This window comes from Eschrichtius robustus, chromosome 16 (genome assembly GCF_028021215.1).
Source record: "Eschrichtius robustus isolate mEscRob2 chromosome 16, mEscRob2.pri, whole genome shotgun sequence".
In the NCBI taxonomy this organism is placed as follows: domain Eukaryota; kingdom Metazoa; phylum Chordata; class Mammalia; order Artiodactyla; family Eschrichtiidae; genus Eschrichtius; species Eschrichtius robustus.
This window is the reverse complement of record NC_090839.1, coordinates 76,980,085-76,998,048: the sequence shown is the minus strand read 5'-3', so window position 1 is coordinate 76,998,048 and position 17,964 is coordinate 76,980,085. Positions and strand designations below refer to the sequence as shown.

Here is a 17,964-nt window from a genome sequence, read left to right as displayed (position 1 = left end):
GTTGCTGGAAAACTGCAGTAACTCATCTCTCTGCTTCTACTCTTGCCCTCTTCAGTTCATTCTTTTTTCTTTTTTTAAATATAAGGTCAAATTACATAGAATGCTACTCTTTTTTTTTTTTTTAATATTTATTTATTTATTTGGTTGCACCGGGTCTTAGTTGTGGCAGGCGGGCTCCTTAGTTGCAGCACATGGGATGGAACCCGGGCCCCCTGCATTGGGAGCGTGGAGTCTTATCCACTACGCCACCAGGGAAGTCCCCCCTTCAGTTCATTCTTAACACAGCAGTCAGAGGGCTCAGAAATACAACACATGATCATACGGCTCCCCTGCCTAAAATCCTCCAAAGGGGTCCCATAATAGTTAAAATCCAAAATAAAATAAAATATGAAATAAAATCCATGGTTGATTGATCTGATCTAGCCTCTTTTTACTTCTCCAACACCATATCCCACCATTCTCCCCCTTGCTCACTGCATTCCTGCCACTCTGGAATTTTTTTTGCCTTTAGAACATGCCAAGCCTTTCCTGCTTTAAGCACTGGTGTTCTCTCTACCTAGTACTCTTGATTTTTCCCCTTGACTTTTACTCAGCTTAAATATCACTTTCTCAAAGACGAGTAACAACAACAAAAAAACCCAAAACAAACAACAAAAACCCCTAAAAGTGGCTTGACCAATAAAGCAATTTTTAAAAAAATATTTTATTTATTTGGTTGTGCCGGGTCTTAGTTGTGGCGTGCAGGATCTTCAGTTGCAGCATGCGGGATCTAGTTCCCTGACCAGGGATTGAAGCCGGGTCCCCTGCACTGGGAGCATGGAGTCTTAACCACTGGACCACCAGGGAAGTCCCCCTATAAAGGGATTTATTATCTTATATAACCAGAGTCCTAAATCAGGGCATCTCTGTAACTTGTAAAAGTAAGTGGTTCAGCAATGTTATCAAGGATCCAGGTCCTTTCTGTCTTGCTACCTACCAGTCCCAGATTCTTTTTTCATCGTACTTATCACCATTTGAGACGATATGACGTAGGGGTTAACACAGACTCTGAAGCCAAACTGCCTGAATTTGAAACCTGGCTACCATTTTACTAGGTGTTGAGTTAAACTACTCAATCTCTCAGTTTCCGTATCTGTAAAATGCGGATGATTATTATAGTATTACCTACCTCAGAGGGTTGACTTGAGGATTGAATGAGTTGCTGTGAGGATTAAATATGTAAAATGCTTAAGCAACCTAAATGCCTATTGACAAGACAAATGGATAAGGAAGATGTGGTACATATACACAATGGAATATTACTCAGCCATAAAAAGGAACGAAATTGGGTCATTTGTAGAGACCTGGATGGACCTAGAGACTGTCATACAGAGTGAAGTAAGTCAGAAAGAGAAAAACAAATATCGTATGTTAATGCATATATGTGCAATCTAGAAAAATGGTATAGACGAACTGGTTTGCAAGGCAGAAATAGAGACACAGATGTAGAGAACAAACGTATGGACACCAAGGGGGGAAAGCGGCGTGGGGGTGGGGTACGAATTGGGAGATTGGAATTGACGCATATACACTAATATGTAAAAAATAAGTAATAAGAACTTGCTGTATAAAAAATAAATAAATAAAAATTAAAAAATATAGATTTTTTTGATTTTTTGCTATAGATTTAGCAGGGTCTCCAAAAAATAAATAAATATGTAAAATGCTTGAAACAGCTACCCTAGTTCTAGTTCATTCTTCAGGCTCAGCTGTATCCTCGAGACATTCCTGTATCCTTTTAATAAATTCCCCTTTCTCGTTTAAACCCTTCATTGCTGGGGTTCTCCACGGGGCTCCCCGCCATCATTTTGCTTTGGCGCCATCTGGCGCCCAAAAGAGAAGTGATGCGCCTGCGTTCTCCACTGTCTGCCTTTTGTCTCTTCCCTTGGTCGAATCCGGTACCTATACCTTTAAGATGCTTGGTCAAGACTGAAGAATTCGGGGGCCGGGGCCAAAGAACGCAAGCATGAAGTCCTCTTAGGTTGGTCCCGTCCGGGTAAGGGGCGGGCTGTAGCAAACTCCACGTAAGAAATTGGTCCTTCTTTCGGCTCCGCCCCCGTGAAGCAGTCATGAACGCCTGTGATTGGTCAGCCGCTCTGGAGGCGGGGGCTCCGAGCTTGGCTCCAGGTTCTTCAGCAAGTCAGGGCTGCGGCGCGGTGGGCGGTATGTCCGCGCGTGGGGAGACGCGTGGGGATGCAGGAGGAGAGGGCACTGCTGCTGCCGCCCCCTTCAGCTTCAGCTCGGAACCAACGCTCGAGGACATGTAAGCCGTCCTTGCCCACGCTGGGCTGGGGAGATCGCCCCCCTTTCTCCCTCCATTTGGGGAGGGTCCCTCCACGTGGTCGGGAAGAAGGCTGGCAGCTGTGCTCAGGTCCTAGCTCTGCTGGCTGACCCCCGCAGGCGAGCCTTCTAACCTCCTCCTCTGTAAAATGGGCTTAACAATGCACACCTGAGGCAGGGGACATACCGGAGTACGATGCTGCTTCTGCCCTGTCTCTGCCCTCCAGGAGCGGGAGGTAGGACGGGGGATAAATGTAGTGTTGAGAGGTGGGAGACATTTCTTGCTGGAGGAAATCAAGGAGGGCTTCTCAGGGGAAGTGTCCTGGAGCTGTATTCTGTAAAATCAATAGGATTTAGATATACAGAGATAGGGCTATTCCAGATGGAGGAAAACTGCAGAAGCAGCAGCAGGAGGTGGAAAAATGAAAAAGAAAGTATTATTAGATTTCGATAATTTAGGGTCTGTGTAAGGTCCCACCCATTTTATAGATGAGGAAACCAAGTCCCCTAAAGAGGAAACGACTTGCTTAGGCCACCCAAGGAATTAGTTGCAGAATCCCCCCTGATACCCATGCCCCCATTACATATCACTGAGGTACCTGCCAGGGCCCTGCATCTCCTCCCCCATCCCCTAACCTTGGGACCTGGACTTCCACCCCTTTCTCCTATTCCAGCCGCCGCCTCCATGCTGAGTTTGCTGCTGAACGAGACTGGGACCAGTTCCACCAACCTCGGAACCTCCTCCTGGCCTTGGTGGGGGAAGTAGGGGAGCTGGCAGAGCTCTTGTGAGTAGATGACAGGCTTCTGGAAGAGTCTGTGTGTTGGGGAGGGGAGGGGAGGATTTATTTGACCATTAGATATCCCTGGATCCAATTTCCCCTCCTCACTACCAAGCTCTGTACATGGTTGCTGGGCATACAAAGATGACTTATGGGTCCCTGCCCTCTAGGGGTGCCCAGTCTCCCGGGAGAGAAAGGTGTGAAAACAGCAAGGCAGGTCCAGGTCTAAGAGGGGACAGTGGCAACTGTCCTTTACCTCTGCCTCTGGGGTGGAAAGGCAGGTATTCTACAGAAGACCTGCCTATGGCATTCCAGACAGGGGGAGTTTACATTTGCAAAGGTAGTGAGGTGGGAAGGGCAAGTTAAATTCAGGGAGAATATAAGATTCCTTCAGTGTAAGCTTCTTGAGGAAGAGCAAGGATTTTGTCTGTTTTGGTCTCTGGTGTGTCCCAAGTGGCTGGGATACAATAGGCACTCAATATACTGTGGCTGTGGAGGACAGGGGTAGGATAGGAACACAGAATGATAGAATCAGGGCTGGGAAGTAATGGAGTTTGGACAGACCAGATTTGAATGGTAGAAAGGTCACTGTGTCTGCAGGGTGGATTGGATCCCCAAGAGAACTGGGTCAGGGGAGACCAGTGAGGAAGCTGGTGTAGATGAGGCAAAAGGTGGTGAGACCTAAGTCAGGGCAGTCACTGTGGGATGGACAAATGAGGGCACTGATGTGTGTGAGGGCAAGCCATTCGTTCATTACAGATTTATGACCACCATCTGTGTGCTATGTCCTCTAGAATCAAGATATGGCCTTGAACAAGATAGACACAGTTCCTACCATCACAGTGCAAGGAGACTGACAATAAATAAGTGAACTAATTTTAAAAGATGTGGAATTGTCGCAAGTTCTATGAGGAAAGTAACACAAGGTGATGAGAAAGAAGGTAACAGAGGGAGAAGGCTTTTCTGAGGAGGTGACATCTGAGCTGAGACCTCAGTAACAGCCAGCCATGGGAAGGATGGGGGGAAGAGCATTCAAGGCAGAGGGAGCAGTAAGTGCAAAGGTCCTGTGACAGTTTGGCCTGTTTGCAAGGCAGAAAAGGCCAGAGTGGCTTTAGGTGGGGAGTGAGAGGGAGCATGGTGGATAATGACACTGGAAGAAGCAGGAGTCAGTTCATGCAGGACCTGGAGGGCATGGTAGGAGTTTGGATGTTATTCCAAGCACACTTGGGGCAGTTTTAAGCAGGGGAGGGACAAAATGTAATTTGTGCTTTTAAAAGATGGTGCAGGGTAAGAGTAGAAGATGAGTTAGAGGCTTCTGCAGTGGTCCAGGTCTAAGGTTTAGTCTGGGGTGGCAGTGGCTAAGGCCGGCAGGGGAGGAGTAGAATTGTGTCTCGATAAGTGAAATGTCCTTTTGGCTACTCCTTGGCTCAGGTAGGGACACAGAGGTCTGGGTGAATCACCTGATGGGGTCTCCTCCCCACCATGAAGATTCCAGGGCCCAGCTGGGTTGACTTGTCTTTGGAGGAACTTCCTAGGAGGTGGGAGTTCATTGCTGCAAGGTCTGGGGTGTGCCCCTAAGAGAGGTGGAACCCATTGTCCTAGCTAGCATCTATGTGTGTGTGCCTGTCTTTGTGTCCTGTCCTCAGTCAGTGGAAGCCGGATGAGGAGCCTGGGCCCCAAGCCTGGCCTCCCAGGGAACGAGCAGCCCTTCAAGAGGAGCTCAGTGACGTCCTCATCTACCTGGTAGCATTGGCAGCCCGCTGCCGTGTAGATCTGCCCCGAGCAGTGCTCTCCAAGATGGACACCAACCGGCGACGCTACCCAGCGCATCTGTCCCGCGGCTCTGCCCGCAAGTACACAGACTTGCCCCATGGGGCCACCTCTGAAAACCAGGCTGTGGGACCTGCAGACCTTGCCTGTGAGTCCACAGGTCAGGCCTCAACCTAGAAACATGGGCACAGAACCTGCAACGCAGTACGGCATCTGAGGAGCAGAGGATGCTCCAGCCATGCTACCTCATTCTAGTCCTTTCCTAACAGATCATGGGCCTGGGGGCTACCCTTCTTGAGGTCTGAGGCCCAAGAACCTCCAGTAGATAGCCTCCTGGTTTTTTCTCTCTCAATAAAAGTTTTGGTTAGCAACTTCTGGATTCTTCCTGGGGCAGCTGGGGAGGCTCTCTGTCTCAGCACATGCTGGAGAGGGGTACCAGGGATACCTGTGAGCCCAAAGCCCATGTTTCTCTATTATACTTCCCACCTGCAGAGCAGAGAGATCTGATTTCTAGTAAGTTCTCTGTCTGACCTCATGCAAGTAAGTCCCTTCCCCTTCTCTAAACAAGACTGGAGGCTTTATGTAGTGTTGGATAGGAGCCCAGATTCTGGAGCCAGGCTGTCTGGGTTCAAATGCCATCTTTGATACTGGATGATGTTCTGGATTATATTGTCATCTTTCTGTGCCTCCATCTCCTCATTTAAAATGAAAATAAGGGACTTCCCTGGCGGTCCAGTGGTTAAGACTCTGCGCTTCCACTGCAGGGGGCATGGGTTCCATCCCTGGTCGGGGAACTAAGATCCCACATGCCGTGCAGCCAAAAATAAATAAATAAATAAAATAAAATGAAATGAAAATAATGTTATCTACCTAATAGGGTTGTAAGGTTTAAGTTAAGTTATTCTAAGTAGAGTGCTTAGGACAGTGTAAGTTTGCAGTTGTCATTATCTGTTTGCTTTTTCAACTCAAAACTTTCAGGGGCCCAGAGCAGGAAATTTCAGCAGTTAAGGCAGGCGTGGGCCTTGTCCATCAGGACCCCAGCCCTGTGAGAGCCCTCTGGCCCTCTCCCTTGGCCCCCAGCACAAATCAGGGTCAGGTCTGTCTGATATGAAGCAGAACAGGGCTTCCTCTCTTTTGGGGCTTGGACCCCTTAGCCCCCTCCTTCTCTCCCAAGGCCAATTTGCTTGTTCCACTTCTACACCTAAAGATAGTGTTGGGTATGTATGATTCACCCGTTGTGTGACCCCAGGCACATCACTTTCTTTTCAGAGCTACCCAGGGAACTAGCAGCCTGCCTCCTTCACAGGGTGAAACCTGATTCCACATCAGTACAATAAAGCATTTCCCTTTACTGGCCTCACTCTTATTAATGACCTCACTTCCTCTTAACCAGTGACCTCTCTTACTTCCTAGGTAAAAGAGAATCCATCAGATTGGAACTGCTTTAGCTTTATCTTCCCAAACCCTCCTTTCCCCTGCCCACCAGTGATAGCAGGAGCCTTATCTTATTGATCTCTTATTTCATCCTGTCTCCTTGATCAATTATCTCCTCTCTCCTCCATATAATCAAAGTCTTTTCCTTTCCATTAGCCCTTCCCATTAGCACATAAAGCATACTTGAGTCTCTTTCCTATTGACAAGACAAAACCAACAAAACTCCAGCTACTTCCCTCCTGCTTTTCACAGCCAAACCTCTTGAAATGGATCTACACCGATCCACTCTGCTTCTTCATTCTCTCATTTCTACCCTAACCCACTCAACGCTGGCTTTCACCCCCCACCCCTCCACTGAAACTGTTCTCATCACTTTCCCCGAATTCATACACAGTGGACACCACAGCAGCATCTGACTGAGCTAAGTTTCCTCCATAAAACACTTTCCTCTAGATTTCCCAGACAAGACACTTCTGCTTTTCTACCTCTGGCTATTCTGTCACAGACTCAAGTTCTCTACTACCCTCTTCTGGATGTGGTGCCATGCCCTCTAGACCTGATATCCCCAAGGTGTTACTTCCAATCACCTCCCTGACCCGTCCACATTTACTTCACAATGTGTCCAGATTGGGGTGTAACAACTGCTGCCACTTCAACTCTGGTCCTGCTCCTCATCCCGTGTCCCCATCTCAATGACACTGCCTGCAGTCACCCAAGCTAAGAAATGAAATCAGCCCCATCTCTCCTTTCTCCACGTCCACTTTAACTCCTATTAATTCTAGCTCAATAATATGCCATATCCCTCCCTCCCCTCTAATCCCTCAAGGCTTCTTTGTGGCCTTGGAACCTTTAACCTGGCTTCCAGGGTCCTTAGTGGTCTGTCTCCTGCCAACGTCCTTGCTTGTTGTCCCTGCCTTCCACCCCAGAGGACATCTGCAAGCTCTAACAAGTCTGGCATGCAGGTTCAGGGGTTCTCTCCATACGTCCCCAACCCCAACTCTCTTGACCTTAAGACCAGCTTAAATGCCACCTCTGAGAAGAGCCTCTCTAAACTCCAAGATTGCACTGAAGACCTCTCCTATCCAGCAACGCCCCCATCAGAGTTCCAATGACAAGGGACTGCACTTGCCTGTGTACTTGTCCCCACTGTGCCATTCACTGGCTGTCAGTACCTATTTACTCATCTGCAGAAATGGAGGTAAAAGAGTTACCTCACTTTGGGATGCTTTGAGGATGAAAATGAGCTGATAATAATGTAGCACTGAAGCTAGTGCTAAATTTTCCACTATTGCTTCTCTTTACTAGACCGAGTTCCATGAGGTTCATGCCGGCTCACTCAAAGCTCTGCAGAATGCAGTGCCTGTTGATCACGAATGCGCTAAATTTATGGACCCTTCTAGGTCTGAGGTCATGAAGACATAACCAAGGGCCAAGCGTGGAATGACTCCACACACACACAAAACCAGTTCCTGTAACACTTTTGGGCTTATAGCCCCACTTGACTCCATGACAATCCACCTAAATCAGCTAAGCCTGGGGAGACCCCCAACTTTCCTAATTCACACCCCACCCACCTCATTCACAGGCACGGGTGGGGTGAGAGTATAATACTTTATTCACTCTAACACGGGCCGAGGGGATGTAATGAGGGGGAGGTGGGCGCGTTTCCAGGGACCCCGGTAGGGGATCCTCCCTGTCTCCCAGTTCCAGGGCAGCCAGGCCCGCCGTCTCACCCTATCTGAGAGGCAGGTGGCGGGGCGGGGAGTTGTCCGGGTTAACGCAGCCCCAGGTCGGGATACTAGCGTGCCCCTCCCCAGCTCGCACCCCGCGGAGATAAGAATGGCGATTCAGCTGCCCTCACAATCTGGGCAGCGCTCAGTGGCAGTGGCTCCGGCGGGTAGCTTGAAGTCCCGGCCGCAGCCCGCGCAGATATAGAGACGGCGCCGCATATGCGCGCGACGGTGGCGGATGAAGTGCGAGCTGAGGCGGAAGCGCCGGCCGCACTCGGCACATGGGTAGGGCCGCTCGCCTGTGTGCGTGCGCGCATGCTCCGCCAGGTTGGAGCGGTGGCCGAAGCCGCGGCCGCACACGGCGCAGCGGTGCGGCTTCTCGCCCGTGTGCACGCGCCGGTGCTTGGCCAGCGCCGAGCTCTGAGCGAAGCGCGTGCCGCAGTCGGCGCATGCGTACGGCCGCTCGCCCGTGTGCGTGCGTCGGTGGCGCGCCAGACACGAACTGCCGCCGAAGGCGCGTCCGCAGTCCGGGCACGAGTACGGCTTCTCGCCCGTGTGCACGCGCAGGTGCTGTGCGTAGTTGGAGCTCTGCGCGAAACGGCGGCCGCATTGTGCGCATGCGTACGGCTTCTCGCCCGTGTGGCGCCGCCGGTGCTGCCGCAGGTTCGAGGCGGCCGAGAAGCGCTTGTCGCATTCTGGGCATTCGTAAGGCCGCTCGCCCGTATGCGTGCGGCTGTGTTTGGTCAGCGCCGACTTCTGCGAGAAGCGCCGGCCGCACTCGGTGCACGCAAAGGGCCGCTCGCCCGTGTGTATGCGGACGTGCTTGGCCAATGTGGAGCGGCGCGCAAAGGCACGGCCGCAGTCCCGGCACGCGTGTGGGCGCGCCGGGTCCACCGACGGCGCTGGCGCCTCGCTCGGGACCTGCGGGGAGAGGGGGGGACAGGTCAGCCCTGACCGAGAGGCTCGGGAGCCAGAGACCTGGGGCTCTGCCGGCTGCAGCCTCTCCGTCCCCCGTTTGTACAGTAGGAAAAGGCACGGGGTGCGCCTCTCAGGACGGTTGTGCGCGTTAAATGAGATTAACATAAACGCACATATCACAATGCCTAGTGTCATTCTAGCTATTCTTTATTAATTCATCCAGTATTTATTGAACGCGTACAATGTGCCAGACTCTGTTCTAGGAACTGGGGATTCAACATTAAAATTTTTAAAAAATTCCTAGTTTCAGGAAGAATGGATACGGAGTGCTGGTATTGGAGGGGGTGCTGCAAGTTTAAATAGGGTTGAGAAACCTCGCTGATGTCACATGAGCGAAGACCTCAGGAGGTGAGAGAGCAGGTTCCAGAGGGAAAAGCAAGGCCCTGAGGCAGGAGTTTTCCTGTTCTAGGAATGGCCAGAAACAGTGCCTAGGGCGGACGGCAGGAGGGGAAGAGTAATCCATGGAGTGGTCCTGAAGGGGATATCTTAGCATAGGGCCTTGCATGTGAATGAGGTGAGGACTCAACAGAGATGTTAGACGGTTTTGAGCAAGGAGGGGAACAGATTAGACTCATATTTTAAAAGGTTTCAAGGGCTTCCCTGGTGGCGCAGTGGTTAAGAATCCGCCTGCCAATGCAGGGAACACGGGTTCAAGCCCTGGTCCGGGAAGATTCCACATGCTGCAAAGCAATTAAGCCTGTGAGCCACAACTACTGAGCCCGTGCTCCGCAACAAGAGAAGCCACCGCAATGAGAAGCCCACACACCACAACAAAGAGTAGCCCCCGCTCGCCGCAACTAGAGAAAGTCCATGCGCAGCAACAAAGACCCAACGCAGCCAAAAAAAATTAATTAATTAATTTAAAAAAACAAAAAAGAATGAAGGAGGGGAGGGGGCAGGAACCCAGTGAGGAGGCTACTGTACTGCAAGCCAGAGAAGACAGTGGCTTGGACCCAGGTGACAGAGGTGGGAAGTGAAGGTGGTGAGAAGTGGTCTGCTTCTGGATATATTCTGCAGTTTGAGACAGCAAATTTGACAGTAGATTAGACATGAGGTGTAAAGAAAGAGAGGAGTAAAAATGACTCCAAGGATCTTGAGCTTAGCAGCTGCAAAGGTGGAGTTGCCATCTACAGAGCTGAGGGTGGAGGGAGGAGCAAGTTGGTACCTACTATCCGTTTCTGATCTTATCTGCAGTTATCCTTGACACATCTGGAGCTCAGGAGAGAGGCCCAGGCTGGAGATGTTAATTGGGAAGGCATCAGCGTGGAGGTGGTTTTTAAAGCATTGAGACTGGATGAGTTCGCCCAAGGAATAGGCAGAGAGAAATGGGGGTGGCAAGACGAAAAGCAGCCAGCAAAGGAGACTGAGCAGAGGCAGCCGGTGAGGCAAGAGACCCAGGAGAGCACAGTGTCTTAGAAGCCAGGCCACCATCAAGTCCAGGCTCTCTAATAAACTTTCAAGAGCAAGCACCTATCATTTTTTAAGCTGCAAAAAAGGCAGCCAGGGTGAAACCCAAATACTATTCTGAGGCCTGAAATGAAAAAAATTCAAAAATAAGCCAGTTTCATGAGGTCTGGGCCTCTGGAGATAAAATCAGAAAAAGAAATGCTTTATAAGAAGCAGATTAAAAAAAAAAAAAAAAAGCAGATGAAGGGAAAACAGTTTGTACTAACAGTAAAGAGGAATACTGAGGAAACATTGCTTCCTTCTTAGAAAAGAGAAGGCTCATCCTAGCAAAAGTGGTGTTGAATCTCTACTATGGACTAAGCAAATAGGATATTAATTCATGACCAAATGAAAAACCAGGCACATATTAAGGATAAGACAGTGTTAGCTTCTTTCTCCCCATACTCCATCTCCACCAAGTGATTATCACTATTCTTCTTTTATAGATAAGGAAACAGGTTAAGAGAGGGTAAGTGACAACTAGGGAGTAGCGAGGCCTCTTCTTTCTTAAGTTGTAAGGAGGGCACCTTCAGGGCCTTCAAGATTCTTTGTTAAAAAGACAGTAGCTTTTTGGTAACCACCTCAGAAATTTGAAAACAAGGCAGTTTGGGAAACTGGTCACCAGCCAAGGGAACTCTGGTTTAAATACTATTATCACGATAATGATAATAGTGATAACATTACAGCGTAAAGATGTGACAGTGCTATGTTATGTACATTATTGTATTAAATCTTCCTGTCACTCCCCCTTGAGTCAGGCGTTATCTTTTGAGAAAACTGAGCTCAGAGAGATTAAATTCACATAGCCAGTGGGAGTCAGGACTGACCTTAGAGTTCTCACCCTTAACCAGTAGGCTAACACTGCTTCCCTGCACACAAAGCACGAAGATGTGACAGCGGCTGGACTCCAAGTGCCTGGCACTCTCCAAGAGGGATTCAAGGTTAAAATACAACTTGATACTTTAAATCGAGAAACTCCCCACAGCAAATTCGGCACAGTCTGAATTCAAGGTCACACTTTCCAGTCTTGCCCTGGTTTTGACATCTATTGGGTTTATTTCATCACGTCAGCCATCGCGGAGAGAATTTTTCTCATTATATTTTTCTGGCCTGTTTTTCTTTGGCACCCTTCTTTAAGGTGACTTTGACCAGCCTGAGGACTTCCTTATGCTGTATTCACTATCTTGTGAAAAAGAAATTCTTCACACAAGTACCCTTGGTATCTCCAGCTCCAGGAGGAGGGGCCTTGGGTGCCCTAGGAAGAATCCTGGTAAGAGGGGCTGAGTCTAGCTCATTAAGACCCCAGGCAAGTCCCTCCCTTCCCCTGCCTCAGTGAACCAAGGAAGGCAAGGTAGGCTAGGTGAGATCAATATTTCCCGACTTGAGGTATGCACATCACAGAATGCAAGAGGATTCTAAGTGTTATGTAGGCTAACTCTTATCTTACTATGATCATTATGTATTTTCATGGATATTAGAAAAACAACAGATCACATGAAACCCACAATTTCATCAGTATTATTGCTCAGATGAAGGTAAATTTATTTAACAAAGCAATGTGAATCTATCTGAAGAAGAGCATTAAATAAATGAGCAAACAGGTGAGCAGTATACATGTGACTGAAGCTTGGCAAATACCAGACTTACATGCCTTTTAAGTTCTACAGCTGTTAGATTTAAAAATTAGAATACAGGGTATCTGCACTATAACATGAGGGTACTAGGGGGATACATGTAGTATAAGAATATGATAATCCAAGTATTTAAAGTTAGTGATTTTGGGACTTCCCTGGTGGCGCAGTGGTTAAGAATCTGCCTGCCAATGCAGGGGACACGGGTTTCAGCCCTGGTCCGGGAAGATCCCACATGCCACGGAGCAACTAAGCCCGTGCGCCACAACTACTGAGCCAGCGCTCTAGAGCCCAGAAGCCACAACTACTGAGCCCACATGCCACAACTATTGAAGCCCGCGTGCCTAGAGCCCGTGCTCTGCAACAAGGAAGCCACCGCAATGAGAAGCCCGTGCACTGCAACGAAGAGTAGCCCCGCTCACCACAACTAGAGAAAGCCTGAGTGCAGCAACAAAGACCCAATGCAGCCAAAAAATAAATAAAATAAATAAAAATAAAAAATAAAGTTAGTGATTTTGTCTTCCTGCTTAAGGTGTTTTTGTTTTTGTTTTAAACCAGAGCAAACATTCCAGTTTTTTCCTCAGCCATTACTTTTCTAATTAATAACAATAACTGCCATTTACTGAGCACTCACTATGTGCCAGGAAGTGCGGTTAAGTGCTTTTCACCCATGTTCTTATTTTAAATTCTCACAACCCTTTGGGTTAGGCTGTATTAGCACCATTTTAAAATAAGGATATAAGACTCAGAAGTAAGTGACTACCAAGGTCCTACAGCTAATCCATCGGCAGGGTCAGGATTTACACTGGAAGTCTGTCATTGTCTAAAACACCTCTTCTCTCATAGAATGATGCAATTCTATCTCACTGACAAGTTTAAGGTTACCTACACAGTTTGTCTCCCTCACCTGGACTTTTTTAGCCGTCAGAATCTCCCTTCTTTTGAGTACAGAGTATAAAATACAGTCCCTATCCTCTCGCTCGTTGCTAAAGCAAGTGTGGTCCACAGACCAGCAGCAGCAGCATCACTGGAAGCTTGTTAGAAATACAGAATCTCAAGTCGCCCCCATACCTACTGGATCAAAATCTTCAGTTTAACAAGATCCCCAGGTGATATGTACGCGTGTTAAAAATGAAGAAACCTGATCTAGGAGACGCACTACTCCCAGGGAAAGCAGGTGGGAAAGGTGAAGAGGGTTTTCCAGGCTGAAAGACAACATGGGCAAAGTCTTCGAAGTGAGAAGGGTCAGGTGTGTTTGAAGCTGGGGCATGGGATGGGTGCTGAGTGACTAGAGATGAAGCCATGAGGTCAGACGATGAAGACCTTTGAATGCCAGGCGCAGGAGCTGAGGGAAACAGAATACCACTCAAGGGTTCAATTTTAAGCAGGGAGAGACAGGACTGGATGTACATAGAGCCCTCTGAGAAAACCCTTCTATTCATTAAAGATAGTTTGGATTTTAATAGGCAGTGAGAGAATACTCCAGCTACTGAGTGCAGCATAATTAAGGCCTGTTCTGGACAATGACCGGCCATGGGACTGGGTGAGAGCTAAGAGTCACAGAATGTTGACACTAGAAGGAGCTTTGGAGACCACTATTTCATAGAAACCGAGACTCAGGGAGACCACACAGCAAGTTGATGAGCTATCTTGTGGGCACAGTGCTAAATCTTTGTGGGATGTGTGTGTGTAACTCTCATTTCCACCCTCCTCCAAATCCAGTCACCCACGTGATACTTAGACTGGATTTCAAGGATCTTACTTTCATTATCTCATTTTATAGATGAAAAAGCTGTCGAGGCAAAACTGGTAAATAGTGGTAAGGATTTGAGCCAATGCTTTTAACCGCTACATGATACCATTTAGAGTCTAGCTCTACAGCCTTTTCATGACTAGCCATGCCTACACCCACCCTTCCCATCCTTAGCTCCATGCAGTCCAATCAATGTTCCCCAAAACCCCCTTATTTCCATCTTCTCTCCCCTGCTGCCACTACCTTAGAGCAGGCTACCAGCCATACCTGACCTGGTCTCCCCACAGCAGCCAACGATTCTTCTAAATAGAAAATCTGATCATGTCTCTCCTCTGATTTGAGGCTTCTGATGGCACCGCATAACCTAACAGAGTATGTCCAAATTCCTAAGCTGGCTTTCAACACCTTTTACTCTCTGGCCCCGCCTACTTCTCTGGCCTTATCTTCTCTGAGCATTTGCTTTTGCTGTTTCCTCATCCTGGAATGCCCTTCCTCCTCCTCCATTTGCCAAATTCCCACTAAGTTTTCAAGGCCCACGTCAAAGTCATTTCCATGAAGCCTTCCCCACTGCCTTGAGTTATTCGCCCTCAATTCTCTGTCTAGGCCTCCATGTTCTGGGTTTCCCTGTTCACTCTCAGCCTCAGGATTCAGCCCAGAAAGGCCTTGATAAAAATGAGTAGAAAAATCTCCAGAAGGATGACCTAGCCCAAGGTCCTGAACTTTAGGGAGAAGAATGAATAATAGCAGCAAATACTTACATAGTGTTTATTATGTGCCAGACACAGTTCTAACTCTTTACACGTATTAACTCATTTAATCCTCCCAACCCCAAGAAGTAGGTGTTATTATGATTTCCCTTTTACCAGTGAGGAAACTGAGGCACAAAGAGGTTAAACTTGCCTAAGGTCACACAGCTGGTAAGTGATAGAGTTGGAAGACCACCCTAAACTCTGGAGTCTGAGTTCTTAACTTATAGGCCAAAGGTGGAGACCAGGGGATTCACAGAGCCGGAAGAGGCAGGCTGAGCTAGGAGGATGGGCCAAGGAGGCCTGAGAAAACAGAACTAAACGGGCCACGGCAGTGAAAGCGCGGAGTCCTAACCACTGGACCGCCTGGGAATTCCCTAAATAGTTATTTTGACTGGAAGAGGAGGCCACAGCAGCCAGCCCCCTCCCCCTTGGGCCCACCACACCCACTAGGGGGCAGCAGAACTTTCTTTTTCTGGGAACTGGCGCCTGTGCAGGAAGAAATCAGAGGGAGCCTGGCTGGGCCCATAAGTCTGGCCCAGGAGTCCTCCAGCTGGACTCAGGGCTGCTCTGGCTGTGGGTGGGAGTCCTGTAGGGTTTTGGGAAGTAGAACTATACCTAGTGGCAGTTAGGGTCTCTAATGGGTAAATCTAACTCATATTTTGATCTCCTTAAAACCCCTCTCTTTAAACCTTCAACACCCTTATCAGTCTAACCCTGCTAGACATCAAGCTCCACGAGGAACCGAGGAGAGCGTTTACTCTCCAGCACCCAGCACAGAGCCTGGCACAGTAGGCGTGACATCTGTATGATGGCAGCATGGACTGTGGGACAGAAAGACGGGTGGCCAACCCTGAGAGTCAAGGGAAAGTAGGGACAGGATCCCTGGATTCTGTCTGAGGGAGGCTGGACCTGCACCAGGTTTAGGGGCGAAGGGACCCCAGGGTGTGGGACACGTACCTCCTTGTTGTCCATGGGGATCTTGAGTTTCACCACTTCATACTTCTCTTCACCCTCATCCTCCTCACCCTTCACCAGCAGCACCATCTCTTCTTGCATCTCTTCCTCCTCCTCCTCCTCTGTCTGCTGTTCACCGGGCATCTTGGTGTCCTGGGGCAGGGAGCTGAGTCAGAAGCTCAGGACCCGCCCCCCCACCATGGCTCTGGCCCACACAAGGCGGTGCAGCCGTGGCTTCTCCTGTGATCTTTGTGTCTGACCTTCTTCCCTCTATCCCAGCCCGGCCCTAGGCCCCAGCCCTATCCCGGGACCAGCTCGGAAGACTCTCGTTCACCCCACTCATCCCGGCATTCAAGGCCCTGAACACTTCGAATCTCTAGCCCCAGTGAGTCGCCACCCTCCCCGCGCTGAGTCACTCCCCGGTGCCTGGGTCCGCGGCCCGGAGCTCTAGGGCACGGGCTGGAGGCGGGATCGGGGCGGAGACCCTGAGGGGGTGAGCACTCACCAGCCGCAGGTTCGGGCGCTCGCGCTGCCCCAGGCCAGGGCGCCGGGCGGTTGGGCACTCTGCGACGCCGCGACTCCGGGGGCGGGGCGTGGGCGGGGCCTCGGTGACGACTGGCCATTGGTCAGAATGCCTAACCCCGCCCCGAGGGGGAGGGGCCAGAGGACCCAGGCGTCCGGCCCAAACTGCCCCGGGAGTGTGGCGAGCCCACACCCAGTGCCTTCCGCTCAACCCCGACTCCCAAAGACCCCGGGCCGCCCTACTCGGTGTTCAACGTCCTCACAGTCCGGTAGTGACCTACCTTAAAGGCTCGTCTCCTGCGGCCGGCTCGGAGGTCTCCGCTGCGGCCAAGCGCGTCTGCTCCGCCCGAAATAGGCCACGTGCGCTCCCGCCCCTGCCTGGGCCTCTCGCTGGCGCCCCGCCTGGAGGGCGGACCCTGTTGCCTCCTCACCTCTTCCCTTCCCTCTTTTTGCCTCTTCTCCCATCTTTTCTCCTTTCGCAGCGTCGCCTTCACGGTCTCCTGGTCTCTGGGATATCTTGCTCCTTGAATACATACTTACCAACAGCCACCCAAGCAACCGCTGCTGTTTGTTACGTGGTGTGCCTTGTGCCTCTTACGCGCCATCGTTATGCTAAGCCTTTTGCACATCTGATCTCGATCCGCACAAAGGTGGGTCCATTTCACAGATGAGCTAATTGAAATTCACAGATGAGCTAATTGAAGCTAACTGACTTGCCTGAGTTACACAGTAAGTGTTGTCACAGCATCCCCAGCAACCCAGTAGCCTAGGTGGAAAATTATAGCACACGGACCAGAGTCCACAGAAGTATCTTGTTTGGCTCTCAAGTTTAAAAGTTAACTTCAAAAGAAGCACGAGAGGTCTTTTACAAAATTTAATTTCCAACATTTAAAAATTGAGATATTTCATGTAAAGATCTGTATTTTCCCACTTCTCTTGAAAAAGATACCCAATTCTCCCAATTTATGAATGGGGCAACGAAGATTCAGAAATGATGACAGAGAAATTACATTCAGTAAGTGCTTACAGTCCCTAGTTGTCTCTTTACAACAACCCTGTGGGGATCAATCATATTACCTTCCTTTGACAAACTAGGGAACTAAAAGCTTAAGTAATTTGCTCAAAGTCACATAGCTGGTAAGTAGCCAATTCCAAACCTCATGCTCTTCCTGTTGCACCAAATTCTCTCTCAGAAATGAGGTTACATGAGGAAATTGGTAGCAGAGCCAGGACTCAAGCCTGATCCTCAGTCTGCAGAGCCCAGAACATAATTTGGATGTTGGGATTACATCTGGTCAAAGTTTTGCTCTTCCTCAGAGCTGGGAAAAGGGGGTAAATGAGTGTGATACTCACCCTCAGGATCCCGAAAGCCACTTTGATTGTGTTAATTCTCTCATCAAATATTTATTGAACCCTACTATGTACCTGGCACCATTCTAGATATTGGAGATGCAGTAGTGAACAAAACAGACAAAAATCTTAGCTACCATGGCACTTCTCAAGGTGTAAAAAATGTCAACAAGTAAATAAGGTAATTTCAGATAAGGATAGGTGTAAGAAGGAAATAGGGCCAGATGATGCAACAGGGAGTGGCTATGGTTGGGAGCTTCTTTAATGTGGGCAGGGAAGGCATCTCTTAGGATATAATATATGAGATGAAACTTGAATGATGAGAAAAAGTTAGCCATTTGAAAATCTAGACGAAGAATGTTCCAGACAGAACTACAGAGACTTTAAGGTGAGATTAAGCTTGGCATGTTTGAGGAAAAGAAAGAAGGCTTGTGTGGCTGGAGCCAAGTGAGTTAATGGAAATGTAGTGTGGGAGTTGGAGAAGAGGCAGGCAGGGCCAGATTATGGCTGGAACTCTAGCAAAAGGCAAGGCGTGCTTCCCCTAATTCA

General features: G+C 49.1%; 2 protein-coding genes across 3 annotated transcripts; one reads left to right on the top strand and one right to left on the bottom strand.

Annotated features, from left to right (window-relative positions):
* The first annotated feature begins 2,158 nt into the window (after nucleotides 1-2,158).
* On the top strand, nucleotides 2,159-5,734 carry DCTPP1 (dCTP pyrophosphatase 1). The gene is made up of 3 exons (XM_068523833.1): nucleotides 2,159-2,302; nucleotides 2,994-3,104; nucleotides 4,745-5,734. The coding sequence occupies exons 1-3, from the start codon at nucleotides 2,205-2,207 to the stop codon at nucleotides 5,043-5,045; spliced, it is 510 nt and encodes a 169-aa protein (XP_068379934.1). The 5' UTR covers nucleotides 2,159-2,204; the 3' UTR covers nucleotides 5,046-5,734.
* Nucleotides 5,735-7,894: 2,160 nt separating this feature from the next.
* Nucleotides 7,895-16,434, bottom strand: ZNF771 (zinc finger protein 771). Of its 2 annotated transcripts, none has more exons than XM_068523832.1 (3): nucleotides 16,347-16,434; nucleotides 15,547-15,696; nucleotides 7,895-8,953 (listed from the first exon to the last, which is right to left on the bottom strand). In XM_068523832.1, exons 2-3 carry the CDS (start codon nucleotides 15,685-15,687, stop codon nucleotides 8,150-8,152), a joined length of 945 nt encoding a protein of 314 aa, XP_068379933.1. In that variant the 5' UTR covers nucleotides 15,688-15,696; nucleotides 16,347-16,434; the 3' UTR covers nucleotides 7,895-8,149. The 2 variants fall into 2 exon arrangements, with proteins under 2 accessions (XP_068379933.1, XP_068379932.1); XM_068523831.1 differs by lacking the exon at nucleotides 16,347-16,434 and adding an exon at nucleotides 16,049-16,144.
* Nucleotides 16,435-17,964: the final 1,530 nt, after the last annotated feature.

Excerpts from the sequence above, each read along its gene's own strand:
- DCTPP1 (XM_068523833.1), top strand. The coding sequence starts at position 2,205 with ATGTCCGCGCGTGGGGAGACGCGTGGGGATGCAGGAGGAGAGGGCACT. Across the intron at positions 2,303-2,993 it reads GAACCAACGCTCGAGGACAT|CCGCCGCCTCCATGCTGAGT; the intron begins GTAAGCCGTCCT and ends CTCCTATTCCAG. Across the intron at positions 3,105-4,744 it reads GGGGAGCTGGCAGAGCTCTT|TCAGTGGAAGCCGGATGAGG; the intron begins GTGAGTAGATGA and ends TCCTGTCCTCAG.
- ZNF771 (XM_068523832.1), bottom strand. The coding sequence starts at position 15,687 with ATGCCCGGTGAACAGCAGACAGAGGAGGAGGAGGAGGAAGAGATGCAA. Across the intron at positions 8,954-15,546 it reads TCCCCATGGACAACAAGGAG|GTCCCGAGCGAGGCGCCAGC; the intron begins GTACGTGTCCCA and ends CTCTCCCCGCAG.